We start from the raw sequence: 18036 nt of genomic DNA on the forward strand, positions 1-18036 counted from the left end.
GCAAAGCATGAACAGGAAAGTGAATTAAAAACAATGAGATATGGTTCAGTGTTTCTTTGAAGCTTTGATTTGACGGTAAGACTTTCAAAGAAGGAAAGAAAAAAAACGGGTTAAGACCAGAAAAGTGTTTATTTAAAGTAAATTTGCTGTTACTTCTATTTTCTCTAACATTTTATCATATTAAGAATAAATAAAATAAAGAGAGAAAAATATCAAGTTAAACTGACAATTCTAATTTCTTGCAGGGAAGGGTCGAGTGCATAGAAGCAAATTTTAAAAGGTTTTTTTGTCAGTAAAACACCATTTCCTGTGAATTCTTCACTAATTCCATCATTCATTCATTTATTCATTCACGAAAGTATAAAACTACCTAAAGTCAAGGTCTTTACTGCAAGTAATAACCTTAGCTACTTTTTTTGAAAAAGACGCTCATGTGTCCAAACCAGCATTAAGAAGATTTAATTATTAACATTAAATTCAACACCAGGTATTATTTCTGTGCTTAATTTCGTATATATATATATACACACACACATTTGACATCTTTTCACCTTGTAAACATGTTCACAGTCCTCCCTTCTCTCTGCCTCCCCCTGCTGGTTCCCCCCCCACACTCCCACTGAACAGCGTCAGCTCTCTCCTACAGGAAAGTACTGAGTGTGTTGTTGACCGTAGCCAGATGCAGGTACTCGGGCTGCTGGTTCTCACACTCTGATCCGAGCTCCTTGTTGTCGCCGTCGCTCTGACTCGGACACAGCGGGGGCTTCTTCCTGCGGACGGAGTGTCGGGAACGCTGCTCCAGACACTTGAGGATCATGTTGGCCAGGTCCTGCTGCAGCCGCTGGAAGTTCTCTCTGTAGAAGCAGGAGAACGGGGAAATGCTGGAAATCACTCAATATATAACAGTGTAAGCCTTCTACTCCTAAAAAGACGATTTAAGTGCATCTTACATTTCATATTAATGACCAGAAAAACATGTTTTTGAAGTAGCTTCCGTGTCATGTGACCTAACAAATAATTTAAAATGTACAAACTCCACAGAAAACCCAGGATTTTAGAACTTCCTCATGTTTTGTTTTTCCTTTACAGTGCTTTAATATTAAAGATAACTACTTGTTTTAAAGATCACCACCTCATGTGACCCACTGACTCTTGTTTTTGGATTTTAGTACCTTCTTAAATGTACATAAAAACTTGTTTAAAACTAAAATGATTATTAACCCCCTTTCCACTTTAAATGAGTGGAAAAAATGGCCTTTAAAACTCAAAAATATTATCAATATTTGATATATTTCAGACTGAAGTAGCTTTGGCAAATAAGAGGTATCTTCATTCACCACAGCCAAAATGGCTTAACAATAAAAACAGAATGGCAGGAAATGTCCCTAGGGACTCTTTAACTGAATTCAGAATAATTCATAATTAATCATAAAAGTAATCTCTGTTCAGGAAATGCAAGAAAATAACATCTTAATCAAGAAATAATAATGTGCTTTAATATTTTTCAGTTTTTTTTTGTAAAACAGTACATTTGAAAATCCATAGATAACAATAATCACATTTTAATATCAAACTTTTTCCAAATTGTAATACTTATAAATATAAATATATATTAAATAATATAAATATTAGATTTAAGTGTTTTGTGAATTCTACATGATTACTAATATTAAACCCTTTAACATCGTTACAGTGCATTAGCGTAGTTAAAGTTTGTTTTACTCACGCTGTGGGCGGAGTCGGGAGGTCGTAGTCTTCTCCAGTTTCACCAGTTAACCAGTACGTCGCCTCTGTGCCTTTGCCCTGAAAACACACATTTAAGTCTCTGGACTGTGATAACTTTGCCTTTTCTTTTATGCAGGACTTTAATTAAGGTTTGTAAAAAATACCTTCAGGTAAGTTTCTCCTCTGAACTCGTACTCAAACCTACAGTCTGTCCTCTGCAGGATGTTGATCGTCGGCTGACTGACGTGGATCTTCAGGGCTGGAGGACGAGGAGACACACGATAAAAAACGTCAGTGACGTGCTGATGTAACATAATTTGATCAGAGAAGTCGGGTTTTTTTCTCTGCACTCACGATGTCCTGTGGACTCCATACGAGACGCCGTGTTGACCGTGTCTCCAAACAAACAATATCTGGGCATTTTTACCCCAACAACACCTGCTGCACACGGACCTAAACACACACAGAGGATAACAAGTTACAAGCGTTTACAAGGTTAGAAAATGAGTGGAAAGAATAAAGAGGGTAAAATACCTCATTTAATAGCACAGGTGCAGATTTCTGCCAACACAATAAAATACACGTCTGCATAAATGTAAGATATCTCTAGAATATGTATCTCGTAGGTTTGTTAAACGCTCACGCTCAGAAGTGGAAAAAGGAGCAAAGTCCAGACAGAAAATCAGTGATTTCAGCTCACGGTGGACAAGGGAGCTGCAGGTCTACTGCTGCCTTGCTTGGTAGGTTTGTGTCACTGACGTGAATCTGAATTAAAAGTATTTTCAAACACCAAAGTCACAAAAGACCAGCTTTAAATTTAGTGGTGAAGACAGCAGTGCAGCAACAACTAACAACTGCTGCTTTTTTCCATGGGGTTTTTGTGCAGGAAGTAAACTGCAGAAAAGGGGAATTTTCATTATAATATAACCACATTTATAAAGAAAAATATCTGAAAATGTCATCATCTTGGCTCTTTTCCACTAAAATTAATGAAATAATTGAACTTATGCATGGTCTACCTGAGTGTATGCCAATGCGTATCCACACGGGGATTCCGGGCAGGTGTTGGAGCTGGAACGTGCCCATGAAAGCTAAAATGTCCAGGGCCATGCAGCAGATGTCCACTGCGTGTCTGTTGCCGTTTCTCTTTGGCAGCCCAGACGCGACCATGTAGGCGTCGCCTATCGTCTCCACCTGAGGACACACGGAGGAGACGTTAATCGGGAGTACTCCACCGATTTGCATTGCAAGGTAAGCATCTATTGTTATTGTTATCGAGTAACCATGGTGACAAAAATTGCAAAAAAATGCATAGAATTTCCACATACACACTAATGGAAAACATCCTCACAGTGTCGTCATACTTTAACATAGAGATGTGGTTGAAACATTAAACGGGTCACAAGACTTGAGACTTTTCTCACCTAAATTCAAATTGTGATACCTTTTACAGTTTTTAAACAATCGCAGTTTAAGTTTTGTACTTTTCAGATTTTAGAGTGGCACACTCAGCTGAGGTCCATGAAAATAATCACAACAAACTCTTCTCCTGCCCACAATTTCCAACCTACACAGACATTTTTATGTCTGTGGTTGTCTAACCCTGTGTGTTGTCTTCATTCTCATATGACTTGCAGTTTTTCTTAAAATCACCTAAAAGTGCAGAGAGTTCAGGTCAAACCTCCCATGTTAAAACTCAGCTTTGGAGTTTTTAAAAAATGAAGACGAGGGTGATTTTTAAACTGTAATTTCTCTGCCAATTTAAACCCGTTTTTCACAAGATTAAATGTGGGAGCTCCTGAAAGCGTCCCGACGCTCACAAAGCCACACAAAGTGTATCTGTATCATCAACCGTTCTTGAACTAGGGCAACTTTAAAAACACGTTGCTTTCTCTGTTTATCACCATTTTCAGTACCTTGTAAACGTCGTGGTGGTCGACGATGCTGTCGAAGTTCTTGTAGATGTCGTTGAGCATGTCCACCACCTCCATCGGCGTGCTGTACTGGCACAGGGTGGTGAAACCGACGATGTCGCTGAAGTATATGGTCACCTCGTCGTACAGCTCCGGCTCCACCACACCGGTCTCCTTCAGGCTCTTCACCGCCGGACTGCAAGACGACGGATGACACGGAATGATCCGCCTGAGCAAACCACTGGTTCCAAATCTGGCTTCCTTTCATAATCCCCACCAAAGTGATGGCGAGGAAGTCAAAGAGCAAACGCCACCATTTACCTGAACCGTCAGTGACGTGGGTTTTTTTTTTTCTGTGAAAAGTTGAAGTTTATAAACGTCTACCTGCACCAAAGCCCATAGAGAACATGAGTGATTATACATCATGGCAAACAGGAGTTGTAAATCCACTGCTGCCTCGTTTCTAACTTCAAAAGTGTTATCTTGTGACTTCAGTGTTTGAAATCCTATGCTCAGATTTACCAGAGTGGCACACACTAAGACAATCTTGTGTCACCAGCGAGATTAAAACGCTGATTTTCTCTATGGACTTTGGTGTGGGAGGAAAGGAAAGGCTCTCTAATCTCTAATGAGTAAAGGTGGCAAATATATTTTCAGGTTATCGTAGACTTGAGTAGGTGTGGATTTTACTTTGTGAGCCTTTTATTATTTAGCTTAAATCTGCAACCCATGTTATGATGGTCATTAACATGTATATTAACTTTCAGCTGCTTCAAAAACAATCTTCCAAGGGTTTTAGCCCTTTAACAGCGCGCTGCACGTCAAAGTCAACATGTGGTTATTACGGTAATTACGGTAGTCTTTTTTTTCACCAGGGAGGAGAATTTCCAGACTAAGACTCAAACACAATATCATTTTAAATATTATGTACTGAACACGCAAAATCTGGCGTCCATGTACAACTACAGTGTTTTTCTTCATTTTGAATTGTTAATTCACTATCTGTAACGTGCAGTAAACTGTAAATAACGGCCAGATATTGGAAGTTATTCTGGAAAAATGGGCAAGAGACATTCTCTGGCCCTTTTATGGTTAAAATAAGCGAAACAAAAGTGTAAACAGACCCAGGAAGCAGCATGAAGTTGAGGCAGTCGGCTCTGTCCCGCTCGGCCTTGTAGAGCGCCGTTCTCTCCTCCACCAGGTGCTCCAGGTTTCTGGAGTACATCTGCAGTCGTCGTATCATATTATCCATGTAGCTCTCGTTATCCTGGTTATGGATTTTACTGAAAAGACCGGGCAAAGTCAAAATGTTCTCCTGTGTGTACACATGGCCCACACACATATATTCATCAAAGAGTTACCTGATGATTTTCCCCAGACAGTTCTCAACCTTCTTGAAGTCCGGCCTTTTCTCTGGATCCTCATCCCAACAGCTTCTTATCAACATATAAACCTTTGAGAGACACAACGGGAAGATTTCAAGTCGTAAAGTATCACACATCTAACTTGGGCATAGATAAAACGTGAATATAACTCACCTCTGTTTCTGTCTCTGACGTTGTCTCCAAATGCAGATCTGGTCTAAAGTAAGACATTATGACTCTGGCCAGCTTTTCTGTTCAAAAACATACACAAACACATTCTCCCATTAAATTATATAAACTATACATACAAAAGTTTGTTTGGTGTTTTATTTACAGTTATTATTTACTTAAATGTATATTTATTTCATTGTTTTTTGTGCACCATAAATGTGTTTTTATTGTCAAATACACATCAGTCTGCATTAAAACAAGCACTTTTACTTTTAAATTCTGGGACATATCATTAGGAACATTTTAATTGCAATATCATAATGGAATATTATTACTTTTTTTTTTCTCTAGACCGGCCCCCCTTTAGACCAGACCAGATGCTCATTGACCCCAAGGTCATTTGAGTTTGACCCCCCCCTGTTCCAAGACTATAAGATGTTACACACTGGACCTTTAAGATATAAACTATAAATACATGATGAGAGAGGGAGAGAAAAAAGCCTGGATTGTGGACAGAGTTCACATCAGTGTGTCACACCTGATCGGTCAGAGCAGCACTCGGTGTAGAAGGTGCACTTTCGGAGCACAATCTCCTGAGAGATGATGGCAAAGCTGTAGACGTCCCCCTTCTGAGACGTGCCGTGTTTCCTCAGATGCTCCGGGGCTGTCCACAGATCTGAGAGGAGGAGAAGTGGAGAAGAAGAGAGGAGATGAGGAGATGAGGAAAGGAAGCAGCGATAGGGTGGAGTTGGTGGTAGTAGACTGTGCTTTTACCATTTCCGGGGCTTAAGAAGCTGTTGCAGCCAAAGTCTGTGATCTTCACCACCATGCGATTGTCCACCACACAGTTGGTGGACTTGAGGCGACCGTGCACCTGGATGTCACTGGCGTGGAGGTAGGACATGCCCTGCACAGAGGATTCACACACACACACCTCACATACAACGTGGCACTTTTACATATAACGTGCTGGTCATCAGCAGAGCCGAGTCTCTGTTCTGTGTCACCTTGGCGATGTCGTACATGACGGAGATCTTGAACTCCCAGTCCATGAAGGTCTCCTCTGGGTAGGAAATCTTGTCATTCAGCACGTACTGGAAGAAGACACACGGCACGTGACGGGACATAACATCGTCATATTTGATTTGCAGGGGCATTTCAAAGAAATATAACAACAAAAAAGAGATCATATCGGAGTCTTTCATGTCTGGGATAATTAATATCAAGTTCAGACTCCACGTTTTATGCATTATTAATTGGGAATACATGATACTGGACTTTTTTTACCGATATATCAGGAGTGCTTGGGCTGAAAACCGATACGATAACAATATATCATGTCGCAGCAGATGTCGATATGATAAAATGTACTTCATGGTCAAGAAGTCAAGAAGGTAGCAGCCTATTTAGCCTACTGTTGTAGTCATTAGTTATATCAGCAGATCTTGGTGTGTTTGTCGATCAGATTATACAATTTAAAGCCATTATTTGCCGATTAATTATAGCTAAATTCAACAACTGCAGGGTGCCGTTACACCCTTAGTGACCATCGTAAAAGACCTCTGACCTCTGCAAAAGTGCAACTCATCAAGTGACCTTTTTTTTTTCATTGCTGTAAAATCTAAAAATCAGCAGTCATCAGGGGGGCCCCTTCCCGTGCAGGGCCCCGGGGAATTGCTTGCTTTACAAATCCTGTTGCAACGGCCCTGACTGAGTGCTGGTGTACATAATGTGTATATATATATGTGTGTGTGTGTGTGTGTCATAAATACCTTGAGTGACCCCCGTTCTCCATACTCGAACACTCCAAACACTCCCTCGTCCAACTTCACTGTCCCATAAAACTTTGTCAGGCTGTAATAGTCAATGTGCAGGAGCTGCAGGGGCAAAACGGAACAACGTCAAACTGGGGCAAATAATATTAAAGAGGACAGGCCTCTGTGTGTGTGTGTGTGTGTGTGTGTGTGTGCCTCACCGCATTAAGTTCTATCCTCCGAGTCGAATTGAAGATCCCGTCCGAGTGCTGCAGCTCCTTCAGAATTACAATCTGAAACATATTCAACCACATTACAGCCGTTTCTTAAGCCTGTGATTCGTATTGAAAACGACTGCCAGTCACAGTGTTGCAGCTACCTTCTTATCATAGAGTGCTCGGCGGATCTGGAAGTTCGTCTTCTTCGCTTCAACTTCAATCTGATTGGAGCAGACGAAGGACATTTTCCGCATTTGCTCTCGTGTTCTCGTGATAAAGAAGTTGTTAAAAAAAAAAGAGTTTCAAACTTATTTACCTTCAAAGAGACGACATTGAGTTTGTCCTTTTCCAGCAGCGTGATGAGATCAGAGGAAATGTGTGACCAGCGTTTTCTCAGTTGACGATCTGTCCTGTTCTTTCTAAAACAAATAGCAACAGACCAAACCACATTCACAGAAGTAGAGATTTAAAAAAACCTGCAACATTTAAAGCTGTGACGCTTCACTTTAGTTATCGGCGTTGTTATTAATTCTGCCGAACGCAAACTGTCTCACAAATCTGTGTATCATTCGTTTTTCAAAATAAAATAAAGAAAACGGTTTACGAGTGTTTCCCGTTTTTGTCCAGTTTCTAACGCAAGTTACGTGACCCGATGGTTGCAAGTTAAATCCAAACACATGCAAGACATATTTTGAATCATAGCAACATCAACAACAAGCTACGTCATCAAAAAAGAGCTGGAGAAACTACACTGCTCTGAAGTGCGGTCGTCAGTGAGCCTTAGTGCACGTTAAAAGTCCAATTTTAGTCGGACTAAGACAATCTTGTGTCATGTAAACACATTAGTCCGACTAAAAACGAGCTAGTCATCATCTTAGACCTGGTTATACCTGGATAATGCGATTAATAGTCCGAGAGAAACCCCCAAAATGACACTCACCTGTAGAAAATGAAGGCGATGGTGGCCACGACCACCACCGTCACTGCCAACACGATGACAACAATGTCAAGCACCACTATACCTGAAGGGGTGGAGTTAAAACAAGCGACACACGTGATTACGTCTACATTCGTGAGAAACTAGCAGTGAAACACAAGTGGGAGGTCAGATTTATGTTTGGAGCATTTTTAGAGACATACAATCTTGAGTTATAGAGAACCTATCGACACAATGTATAATGTAAGTCCATTACAAGATAATATAGACACATTTCTGTGGATATTTTCTCTTTTTCATACTATTCTATGTAATCCAAGTCACGGGCTTAAGGGTTTAAGGGTTAAGACCTGGTTTTAGTGTTAAGGCATTTAGTTTTGATAGTCAACGTTAGGGTAAGGCCCTCACTATGTTATGAAGTGTGTGTGTGTGTGTGTGTAGCTTCACTACCTTCAACATCTGGTTTGAAGTTAGGAAGTCTTTGTCCCCAGATGAAGGAAGGATTCATGTCGACCTCTTCGGTTGTGTTTCGCGCCGTGTCGAATGTGAATAAAATACGATACTGCAAATCACGCGAGAAGAGGAAGTTATACATTTTATTTGATGTTATTTAACCATATCTATAAAATGTACTGAGTGTTGAAGACAGAAAAGCAAAAACATCTACATCTAAAAAACATTTTTGAAAGTGTCCCATGAGACCAGATCGTTCACTTTCAAATAATGCTGTAGACCCAGCCTGTTCAAATGGTGGCCCGTGGGCCACATGCAGCCCAGATGAAATCTCTGAGTGGTCCCAGCAGAAAACACTGAGACAAACAAACACTAGAAAAACACATTTCGCCGTCTTTCAAAGAGTCTTTGACATAAATTCCTACAGTAGCACTGACTATGTATGCTGTTGCTAATATTGTGCACCTTTTTAACACATGCATTTTAAATGTAAGGTGTGATGCTCAGATTCTGTCAGGTCCAGTTCTTTTATTGCTTTTTTTTTGATGTACCTTACATATATTTGTGGCAGTTTAAAATGTGTCATCATCAGCTGCTTACTGGTTGTACTGAAGCACGTTTTCCTTCAGTTCAGAAAAGACCTTTGATATGAACAATAAGAATAAGTTCTGGGACTGAAGACTGTAATTCCCAGTGCTGTTCTGACACGTGTAGGCCTGAGTTTATGGTGGAAGCAGACCCAAGACGGCCAGTGTGACAAAATAATCATCATCACAATCAACAGAGAATAAATGACCTTGTTCTCAGTCGAAGTGTAAATGATGGTTAGATCCACATCTCTGTCTCCATATTGGTCCAGCCTGTAGAGCCCGCCAGTGCCTGCGCAGATTCAGAGAAAAGTACAAGAGCAGAAATCACAACTTTATTAACAATTAAACATCTTTCAAAGTGCAAGAACACCGGCACTACGACCAGTGTTGTAATATACATATAACAAAGTACTCTACTTAAGTATTAAGTAAGTAATTCACGCATCTGTACTTTACTTTGTCATTTATATTTCTAGCAACTTGTCCTTTTACTCCACTACACTTCCTCTAACTATCTTTGTGACTCGTTGCTACCAAATAAAATCAGAAGAGGAAGAGTTGGTGATGGTCTGTATTTATATAAAGCTTTTCGAGTGAGCTGCGTTAACCATTCACAAGCTTCAACATGGAGTGTCTGGCTCAAGCGACACATAGACGAGCAGTACTTGGGGGTAGTAATTGAACCCACAACCTCCCAGTTGTAAGACAACCCGCCCCAGCTGCAGTGGACTTCCCTTGAACCACTCACAGCCAGACTCCCAGCAACCTGGGTTGGCGACCCGGTCTATACAAGGGTTCTCCGGCTTCTTCGCACAGTCCAAAAAACATTCAATATGGGGTTAGACTCTCAATTGACCGCAGGATTACGACCCTCATGTAGAGGATGAAGCCGTAGAAAATGGATGGATGGATGAACAACAAGCTACATGCAGCTGAAGCCTCCAGGCATCATGTCACTGTAAGTGACAACTGTTGACAGCCTCCATCTGAGAGGCCTCACGATAATCAACGTCAGCACCAATCTGGGGGCGAACGGTCTTTGTTTGGCTACATGGATTTAACGTAAATCTGTACATATTTTATTCGCTTATTATTTTTAGGACCAAAAGAAAATTGTGATTTTGTTTTTTTACCCTCCCCTACCATTAAAGCTTATGTTCCTGAAGTAATTCACATTGACGAAATCCATCTGCTGGATCTCCAAAGGCGGCTTGCTGACGATGTCCCTCATCACCTGTCCGATCAGCAGCACCGCGTCGTGATACGCAGACATGTAGTCGTTCATCTGCAGAGAGAGAGAGAGGAAGAGGAAGAGAGGAAGAGGGCGAGATGAACCAACAGCTCCTCTGACGTGGAGTCACACATGTTGAGAAAGTCCCCGTGTGTGTGTGTGTGTCCTCACCGGGTTGTTGCCTTTGAGGTCGGCGTTGATGATGTAATTTCTGGTGTTTGGCATCGTCAGCACCAACACGTTTTTCATGGCGGGCAGTGACGTTTTGTTGACGTAGTATTCGTCACTGTGAGAGATACGAGGATTTGAGGACGTTTGTTTCCAGTGCTGCTTTAGTCTCCGTTTGCAGAATGACTTAAAAACCTGACCTTCAAGGTTTAAAACAGGTTTATTGCTCTGCGAGTAGCCGTGAAGACCAGTGCTGTTTTGGTCTTTGTGACTCGCTTTTCTAGTCTTGATGAGCTGCTTTACACTATAGTTTTCACCCATTCACACACACACTGCAACATGGGGTTAAGTGTCTTGCACATTATCGACTAGCAGAGCCAGGATTTGAACCCACAACCTTCCAGTTGAAAAACCATCACTTTTTTACTTAAGTACACTTTACATTAGAAAATGACTTTTGGTACTTAAGTACAGTAAATGTCATATACTTTAAAACTTTTACTTAAGTAATATTATGTAAAAAAGTGACTTCAAAGTCAGATAAATTTTAGTAAGATACTTGTACTTTAGGTACTTTACAAAGACAAATACACAGGAGTGGGAATTACAGGCTTTCATTAATGGAGCGATTGACTATTGATTATTTCCACCTTTCATTTTAGCCATAAATCCACGAGATACGCCGAAGGAGACAAGCCGAAGCGAGAGAGAGACGAGTAAAGAAAGACCACTGACTTGTAAAGATCAATAAGGATGAAGAGGATTTCACTGTTGTCAGCCTCTGGTATGTTGTGTTTCACCTCCAGCACGTCCTTGGGTGATCCACACATGATGAACACTGCAAACAGAGAACACGTAAAAACACCACTGTTTATGTCTTTTGACAGAAAGTCTCCAGCACGTCCTTGGGTGATCCACACATGATGAACACTGCAAACAGAGAACACGTAAAAACACCACTGTTTATGTCTTTTGACAGAAAGTTAATACCAAAACCAAACTGCCCCGTTTTACAGCAACATAAATGATATTTTTACTGAGACAATTTGTTCTTTGACCTGAAGGTAAAGACAATTGTACAGTGTTCTACAGCATTGTTCGGCTTGATTCTTGTGTCGGGCTCAACTTTTTCTTTTTTTTTTAGAATTAATTAATTTTTTTCAGAATTAATCCAGCATTTGTATGCATCATGGACATGGAATGAGCTGCAAAACATAATTTCACTACAGACACTGCCTTATTTAAAACACACTCAACACTCATTGTTGGTAAGGCCTGTACACTTCTGCACTACTTTATTATAACTCTCTTTTTTTTTTTACTCTCCTTTAATGACCTCCTTTTAACTTTTATATTCTGTTGTGAGATTTGTATCTGAAGTTGTCTCGCCTCTGAAACAATTTGCACTATTTGTGCAGATCTTGCATTTCAATGGGACAATTCCTGGCTCAATAAAGGATAAATACAATTAAAGGGGCTAAAAAGGGGCTAATTTGTCATTATCAACCTGTGAAAGTCAAACTTCAAGTCACAGCTATTTATTTAATGACAGTTTAATATTAAAATCAACGTTTCTATATTGATTTTAGAAGCACCCACAATTGCTTGACCTGTTGGGCGATTGCAGAACATTCCTCAGGTCGATGGGATTGCGCAGCACTACTCTTGAGATGCTCAGGGAAAATTTGCCTAAACCCGCATCCAGTGCGTTTATATACCTGTGGAAATAAAAAATCAGAAGAGTGTGTTATGATAAAAGAATGTCTTTAGTGGTCCACAGTTTTGTTTTAAAGCCTATATTATGCGCTCTTCTCCCACCTCGCAGAAAATAACTGATTTTCCAGGCTTTAACTAAATCATTATCATCTCACAGGTTTTAACAGTGATCATTTAGAATGTAATACAGTATCATGGTTCCTGGTATGGTATATTTTGATGGAAAAGTATTTAAATTATACTATACAGCTCACATAACTACTCTGAAATTATCTTTCACAGTTAATTCTGTTCCTACTGTAAAATTACAGTAAAATATGATACTTTAAATTTGACAATTATCTTACAGTGGTCTCATCAAAAGAGTTTTGAATAAGTAAAATAAGGAGATTAGATTGGGACTAGAATGACAGACTCACCAGAAACAGTCCTCAGTGTTAACATAGTTCTTGTAAAGGTAGGCCGTCTCCCACACGGGCTTGATTGATTTCTTCTCTCTCCAGAAGTGAATGATGAAGCTCAAGATCTTGCGCGCCGGTGGCAGGAGGCGCTGCAGGTTGCGTGTGTTGTCGCAGGTGAGACCGAAGGCCCCGGCAGAGATGAAGGGTGTCCGGAGGTTCAGACCCTTTTCCGAACTGGCAGACATGAAGGAACGGAGGTGAAACAAGGTGAAAAGAAAAGAGGGATAGAGCTTCTATAAGAAGCGGGTTAGAGGCGTGTATACTGTACACATTTTATGAGTGAGCTTGAACCAGACACACTTTGTCAGTCTTGTATAAAGTAACTGAGATACTTGAGTAAAAGTACAAGTATCTTACCAGAAAATGACTTTGGAAAATGACTTTTCACACTTTTACTTCTAAAACTGAAGTGCTTTTACGTAAGTAATATTATAAAAAAAGTGACTTTAACTTCAACCAAAGTCCTTTTCTGGTAGGATACTGTACGTTTACTTAAGTATCCCCTTTTAGGTACTTTATACAATAATTTACATGTGTGCACGTGCTGGACTTTTCTGTACTAGTGTGACCATGACTGGACAAACGAGGACATACTCAACCATTTGGTAGCTCGCATAGTTGCAGGTCGGCCCGAGCACAGCACATCCCAGGTCTCCCGAGTTCTGCAAGTAACAAATGCCTGTGATGTAGTGGTTTCTTTTGCCGTTAACGAAGTAACTACAGTCGTCCTTCGGGACATAGGAATCCCTATTAAGATGTTTCTCTTGTACACATGAATGATTGTGCACTGATACATGGTGGAAACTTTAATGTACACAAGGCAGTGTATAAAAAGCATTTAGTTTACTCACGATCAGGAGTTGTAGTTCTGCAACTCCCTCACATGTGCTGCTCTGGCAGCCCGGCAGTTTATAAAAGGAGGTGTTGTAGCCGCCAAAGATGGCCGTGAGGTTAAAGTTCACGCCTGTATTGTGGTTTGTGGAAAGGGAGAATAAAAGGAACAGATTGTTTTTTTTTTTTTTTTACACACATCACATTTTGCAACAGCAGTAATTAAGTCCTACTCCACAACAACCATGGCAAAACAGAGCAGGCAAACAGCATATATATATATATATATATATATATATATATATATATATATATATATATATATACATATACATATACATATATACACATACATACACACATACACATATATACACATATATATACACATACATACATATATATATATATATATACATACATACATACATATATACATATATATACACATACATACATATATATATATATATATATATATATATATATATATATATATATATATATATATATGAAAACCCTATTTATAAGGATTAAACCAGGTATATTTTGGTGCAAAAACAGTGCAAGAAAGCCTTGATGTTTATGCGGTTACTGCCCCCCGAGCTCACAGCAACATCTATATAAGTCAAAGCTTAATCTTTATTTTTATGAGCGTGTCAACATGAAGATCAAGGTTACAATCCAAACATTTAGTGAGCATTACACTTGACCATTTCCTGTCAGGTCATAGTACAATACTCCATATACAATCATTTATTAACCCAGCAAAACTATTTCTTTCAGTGTAATAAAAATCTCTGCAGGACGTCACTTAAATGAAAATCCCTTGATATCATGTCGTATTAGTTTGGCGAGTGTTTACAGAGTAAAGTTTGAGTTACAAAATATGTTAATGTTTAATGAATAAATCCAAGGGGGTGGAGAATGGTTTATTATTTATTAATGAGAGTTAATACATGGAAATGTTCAGGGTCACATTATCGGGATTGACTTATCTGATGATGCTGACGTGCGGTGTTTCACAGATGGTGAAACAATAATTGTCCTTTTTACAGCCCACTGTAGTCTCTACACTCCACACTGCCCACTTGTAGAGCAGTCGACGTACAGCAACCATGACAAGACTGAAGGTGCCATTTATGAAGACAATAAAATCTACAGATCTTTGGCACTAATCCCAAAATGTTTCATAAAAAGGAAAAAAAAAAATTGATTTAATCGGACTATCCTGTAGTGTGAGGGATTAACCTACACAATTTTAACGTCATCATAGCCTTCAGGAGTATTAAACATTTTTTATATTAGCCAATTAGAGCCGAAACAATTACTCCATTAATCAGTTTGAAACTTTTTTCATTATTAAAACAAGATTTCTGATTGTTTCAGCTTCTTAAATGTGAATATTGTCTAGTTTCTTTTAGAGCTGCAACTAACAATTATTTTCATAATCTATGAATCTGTCAATTATTTTCTCGATTAATCGTTTGGTCCATAACATATCAGAAAACCTTAAAAGATGTTGAGCGGTGTTTGTCAAACGATTAATTTAGTAATCAATTAATAATCAATTAATTGATTAATTGTTTCAGCTCTAGTTTCTTTGAAACAAAGAATTCATTAAAAGTGAATCATTTTGATTTGTGGACAACTTTTTTTCAGAATAAAATTTCATTTTTTTGGGAAGATAAGGAAATCATTTAAGACCAGATTTAATTAGTCCGAAGGTCCCCCATTTAGGGGAACCAGATAAGCATGAAAAATAGTGGAATAGTATTGCACATCAAACTGAACAGTTGAATGTGGGCTACAAGGCTGTATAAACCCATTTTAAATGTGACAAACGCTGCTCAAATCACAACTAAATGAATTACTACATATCAAACTCCGTATGGTAGCACTGTGTCAACCCACACGCCACATTTCCGGCTCTAACGCTACGACAGGTTATCCGGAACACACTCCATACAACTCGAACAACAGCAGAGACTCCAAGTTATGTTGAGCATATAAGTCAAAGTACACGGAGATAAAAGCCAAAGAATAAAGACAACAAAAGTGCTTAATTGAACCACAGCTGTAAAATGCTCTTACCTGTGACGTTTCTCCATCAAGTTCATATTACAGAGAAAACAACCAATCGGTCTGGCCAGACTGACTTCCTGTGTTACAGTCTAATCATTCCGGGCGTCTCTAACAGACATTAGTTCTGCTGATTCTGATTGGCTGACAGTACTGTCAATCTCTTTGGCTCTAATAATTCAAATGAGGTGTAATTTACTCCAGTGTTTCCCAACCCTGGTCCTCAGGGAACACTGCGCTGCAACAAGCTCTGCAGAAGCCTGATAACGAGCTGCTCATCTGAATCAGGTGTGTTGGAGCAGATTTACTCAAATCGTGGATACGGGCCTACGGACTGGGATCCAGCTCAGTCCTGCCATCTGGTGTTCGTTTTTGGAATGGCAAATATGTAGAAGTCTGCTGGAACTTTGAAACAAAGCCATAAACTGTTGTATTGAATGAACACTAATAGTGATATTAAAGTGAAATAAGTCCTTTTATACATGAGAAAAATATAAATGGCACAGACCAGACCTCGCCTGTACTTTCTGTACTAAAACTTCTCTAATTTTCTAATAAGTCAACCTTTGCAGAGATGAAGTTCACATATTGTTCACACATTTAGTATTATTATTATCATTATTATTATTTGAGGTGAGCCTGATTGTACTGATATTTACACATCTTAACAAATCTCACAAGTGTTCCCTTTACTATGACACTCAAAGTATTCAAATAGACATTGTGGTTGGAGTCACAGGTAGGTAAGTGGACGTGTGTGTGTGTGTGTGGTCCTAGAGTAAATGAAAAATAAATAAAGAATTATATATTGTAGTATCATCAGTCATCCTAATCTGCAAATATAGATATACATTAATAACATATGATTATTAATCTTAAATAATCACCAAAATATACAAATGAAGTAAGATTTAACAATCCTGGGCTAATTATCAGTTTAACTGGCTTTAACATAATTACAATGACTGAAACCCATCATCCCTGAGTAACTTGCCAAAATACACTATTTTATGGTCAATGTCGCCATCTAGCGGACAAAATAAATAACTGCAGTACTCGAAACGACCAGATGGCATTTAACCACGAGTGAAACAAATGATATATAGTTATAGTTAAAGAAAACATGACTATTGACTTATAGTGACAGTATTCACTGTCCAACAAGGGCTTTTATGTGTTTTAATGTGTTTTAATGTGTTTTTAAACTCGTCCTTTACCTTGTGCAACATTGATGCCTGCGTCCATCTTTATGGCCTTCAGTATTTCCCCTCTCACAAACTTCAGGCTCCAGGGGAAGTCCTCGTCCTCCAGCAGGATCACGTTGATCGTCGTGCCTCTCAGACACTGTTTGATGCTCCAACACGGAGCAGCGAGAATCCCCAGCACGCTCACACACAACCACAAACACAGGCCACTCATGATCACAATCTTCTCAGGTGCCCCAGTGTCCTGCACTTGTGAGCGGTTGAATTCAATGCATGGTCTCCTCTTTCCTCTTCCATCCAAGACGTTATTATTTTATTTTTTATCCCACACCACTGACGTCCACACTGAGTCTGTGTGCTCCTCTCTCTCTCACTCTTCTTGTGTGTTATCACTGGCCTGCCACAGCAAGTTGTTAATATACAACCTGTAAAGACACACAGGCAGAGCCATATAACCCTCACTATTGTTGTTGCGTAAGTACATGATGGAACACACACAGAGACACACAACAGACACATTAAGAGAGAACTGATTTTAATTGGTTGGTAACAAACACAGTTTGTATTGTCAGGGCGAGTTGTCTTTCGACTGGAAGGTTTTGGGTTCAATTCCTGGCTCTATATGTGTCTTTGAGCACGACACTTAACCCCATGTTGAAGCGTGTGAATGGCGAAACTGTAGTGTAAAGCAGATCATCAAGACTAGAACAGCTCTATATAAATACAGCCCATAATAACTTTAATAACAGGCTGATTCTTTACACTTCTGGTCACACAAACGTTGTTGTACAGCAGCAGACAACACTGGGTGCCACTCCTGCCACTCATGTACCTAATAAAGTGGCAGATAATTGAAAATTTAATAAGGTCGTTAGGAAGTCTGAATTAGAGGCAACACGAAAAACGCGTCTGTGTGCGTCTGTGTGTACATGCGTAGATGTTCTCTGTATGCGTCGGACGGGAAATGGCTCGTAAATCTCTGCACGACAGTCGAGGGAAAAAGGAGAGAAAGGAGAAGAGCAAAGGTCGGCCGGGGTCATAAAAATAGCTTTCACAGATAACGACCCTGTGTGTGATAACAGCTGACACCCTGCAGCACAGACTCCACACGTGACTCAGTGAAGGGAATTGATTCAGATGCTCATTACGATCAGCTGAGTGTGCACTCACTAAATATTCACCTTGATTAAATTGCTTTGTCGTTTTATAAAGTCCGG

At 39.6% G+C, this 18036-nt stretch overlaps 1 protein-coding gene across 2 annotated transcripts; it reads right to left on the bottom strand.

Annotated features, from left to right (window-relative positions):
- Positions 1 to 110: 110 nt before the first annotated feature.
- gucy2cb (guanylate cyclase 2Cb) lies at positions 111 to 17210 on the bottom strand. 2 transcript variants are annotated; one of them, XM_058620406.1, is made up of 27 exons: positions 16832 to 17210; positions 13553 to 13665; positions 13296 to 13363; positions 12660 to 12875; positions 12124 to 12242; positions 11260 to 11362; positions 10528 to 10642; positions 10269 to 10410; positions 9332 to 9414; positions 8533 to 8644; positions 8086 to 8167; positions 7462 to 7564; positions 7307 to 7366; positions 7149 to 7220; positions 6946 to 7050; positions 6181 to 6267; positions 5948 to 6080; positions 5712 to 5849; positions 5177 to 5253; positions 5000 to 5091; positions 4763 to 4921; positions 3642 to 3834; positions 2745 to 2919; positions 2080 to 2178; positions 1890 to 1984; positions 1727 to 1803; positions 111 to 854 (listed from the first exon to the last, which is right to left on the bottom strand). In XM_058620406.1, exons 1-27 carry the CDS (start codon positions 17031 to 17033, stop codon positions 641 to 643), a joined length of 3234 nt encoding a protein of 1077 aa, XP_058476389.1. In that variant the 5' UTR covers positions 17034 to 17210; the 3' UTR covers positions 111 to 640. The 2 variants fall into 2 exon arrangements, with proteins under 2 accessions (XP_058476389.1, XP_058476390.1); XM_058620407.1 differs by lacking the exon at positions 16832 to 17210 and adding an exon at positions 15627 to 15836 and having other exon boundaries at positions 13301 to 13363.
- Between the last annotated feature and the right edge of the window lie 826 nt (positions 17211 to 18036).

This window comes from Solea solea, chromosome 21 (assembly GCF_958295425.1).
Source record: "Solea solea chromosome 21, fSolSol10.1, whole genome shotgun sequence".
NCBI lineage: Eukaryota > Metazoa > Chordata > Actinopteri > Pleuronectiformes > Soleidae > Solea > Solea solea.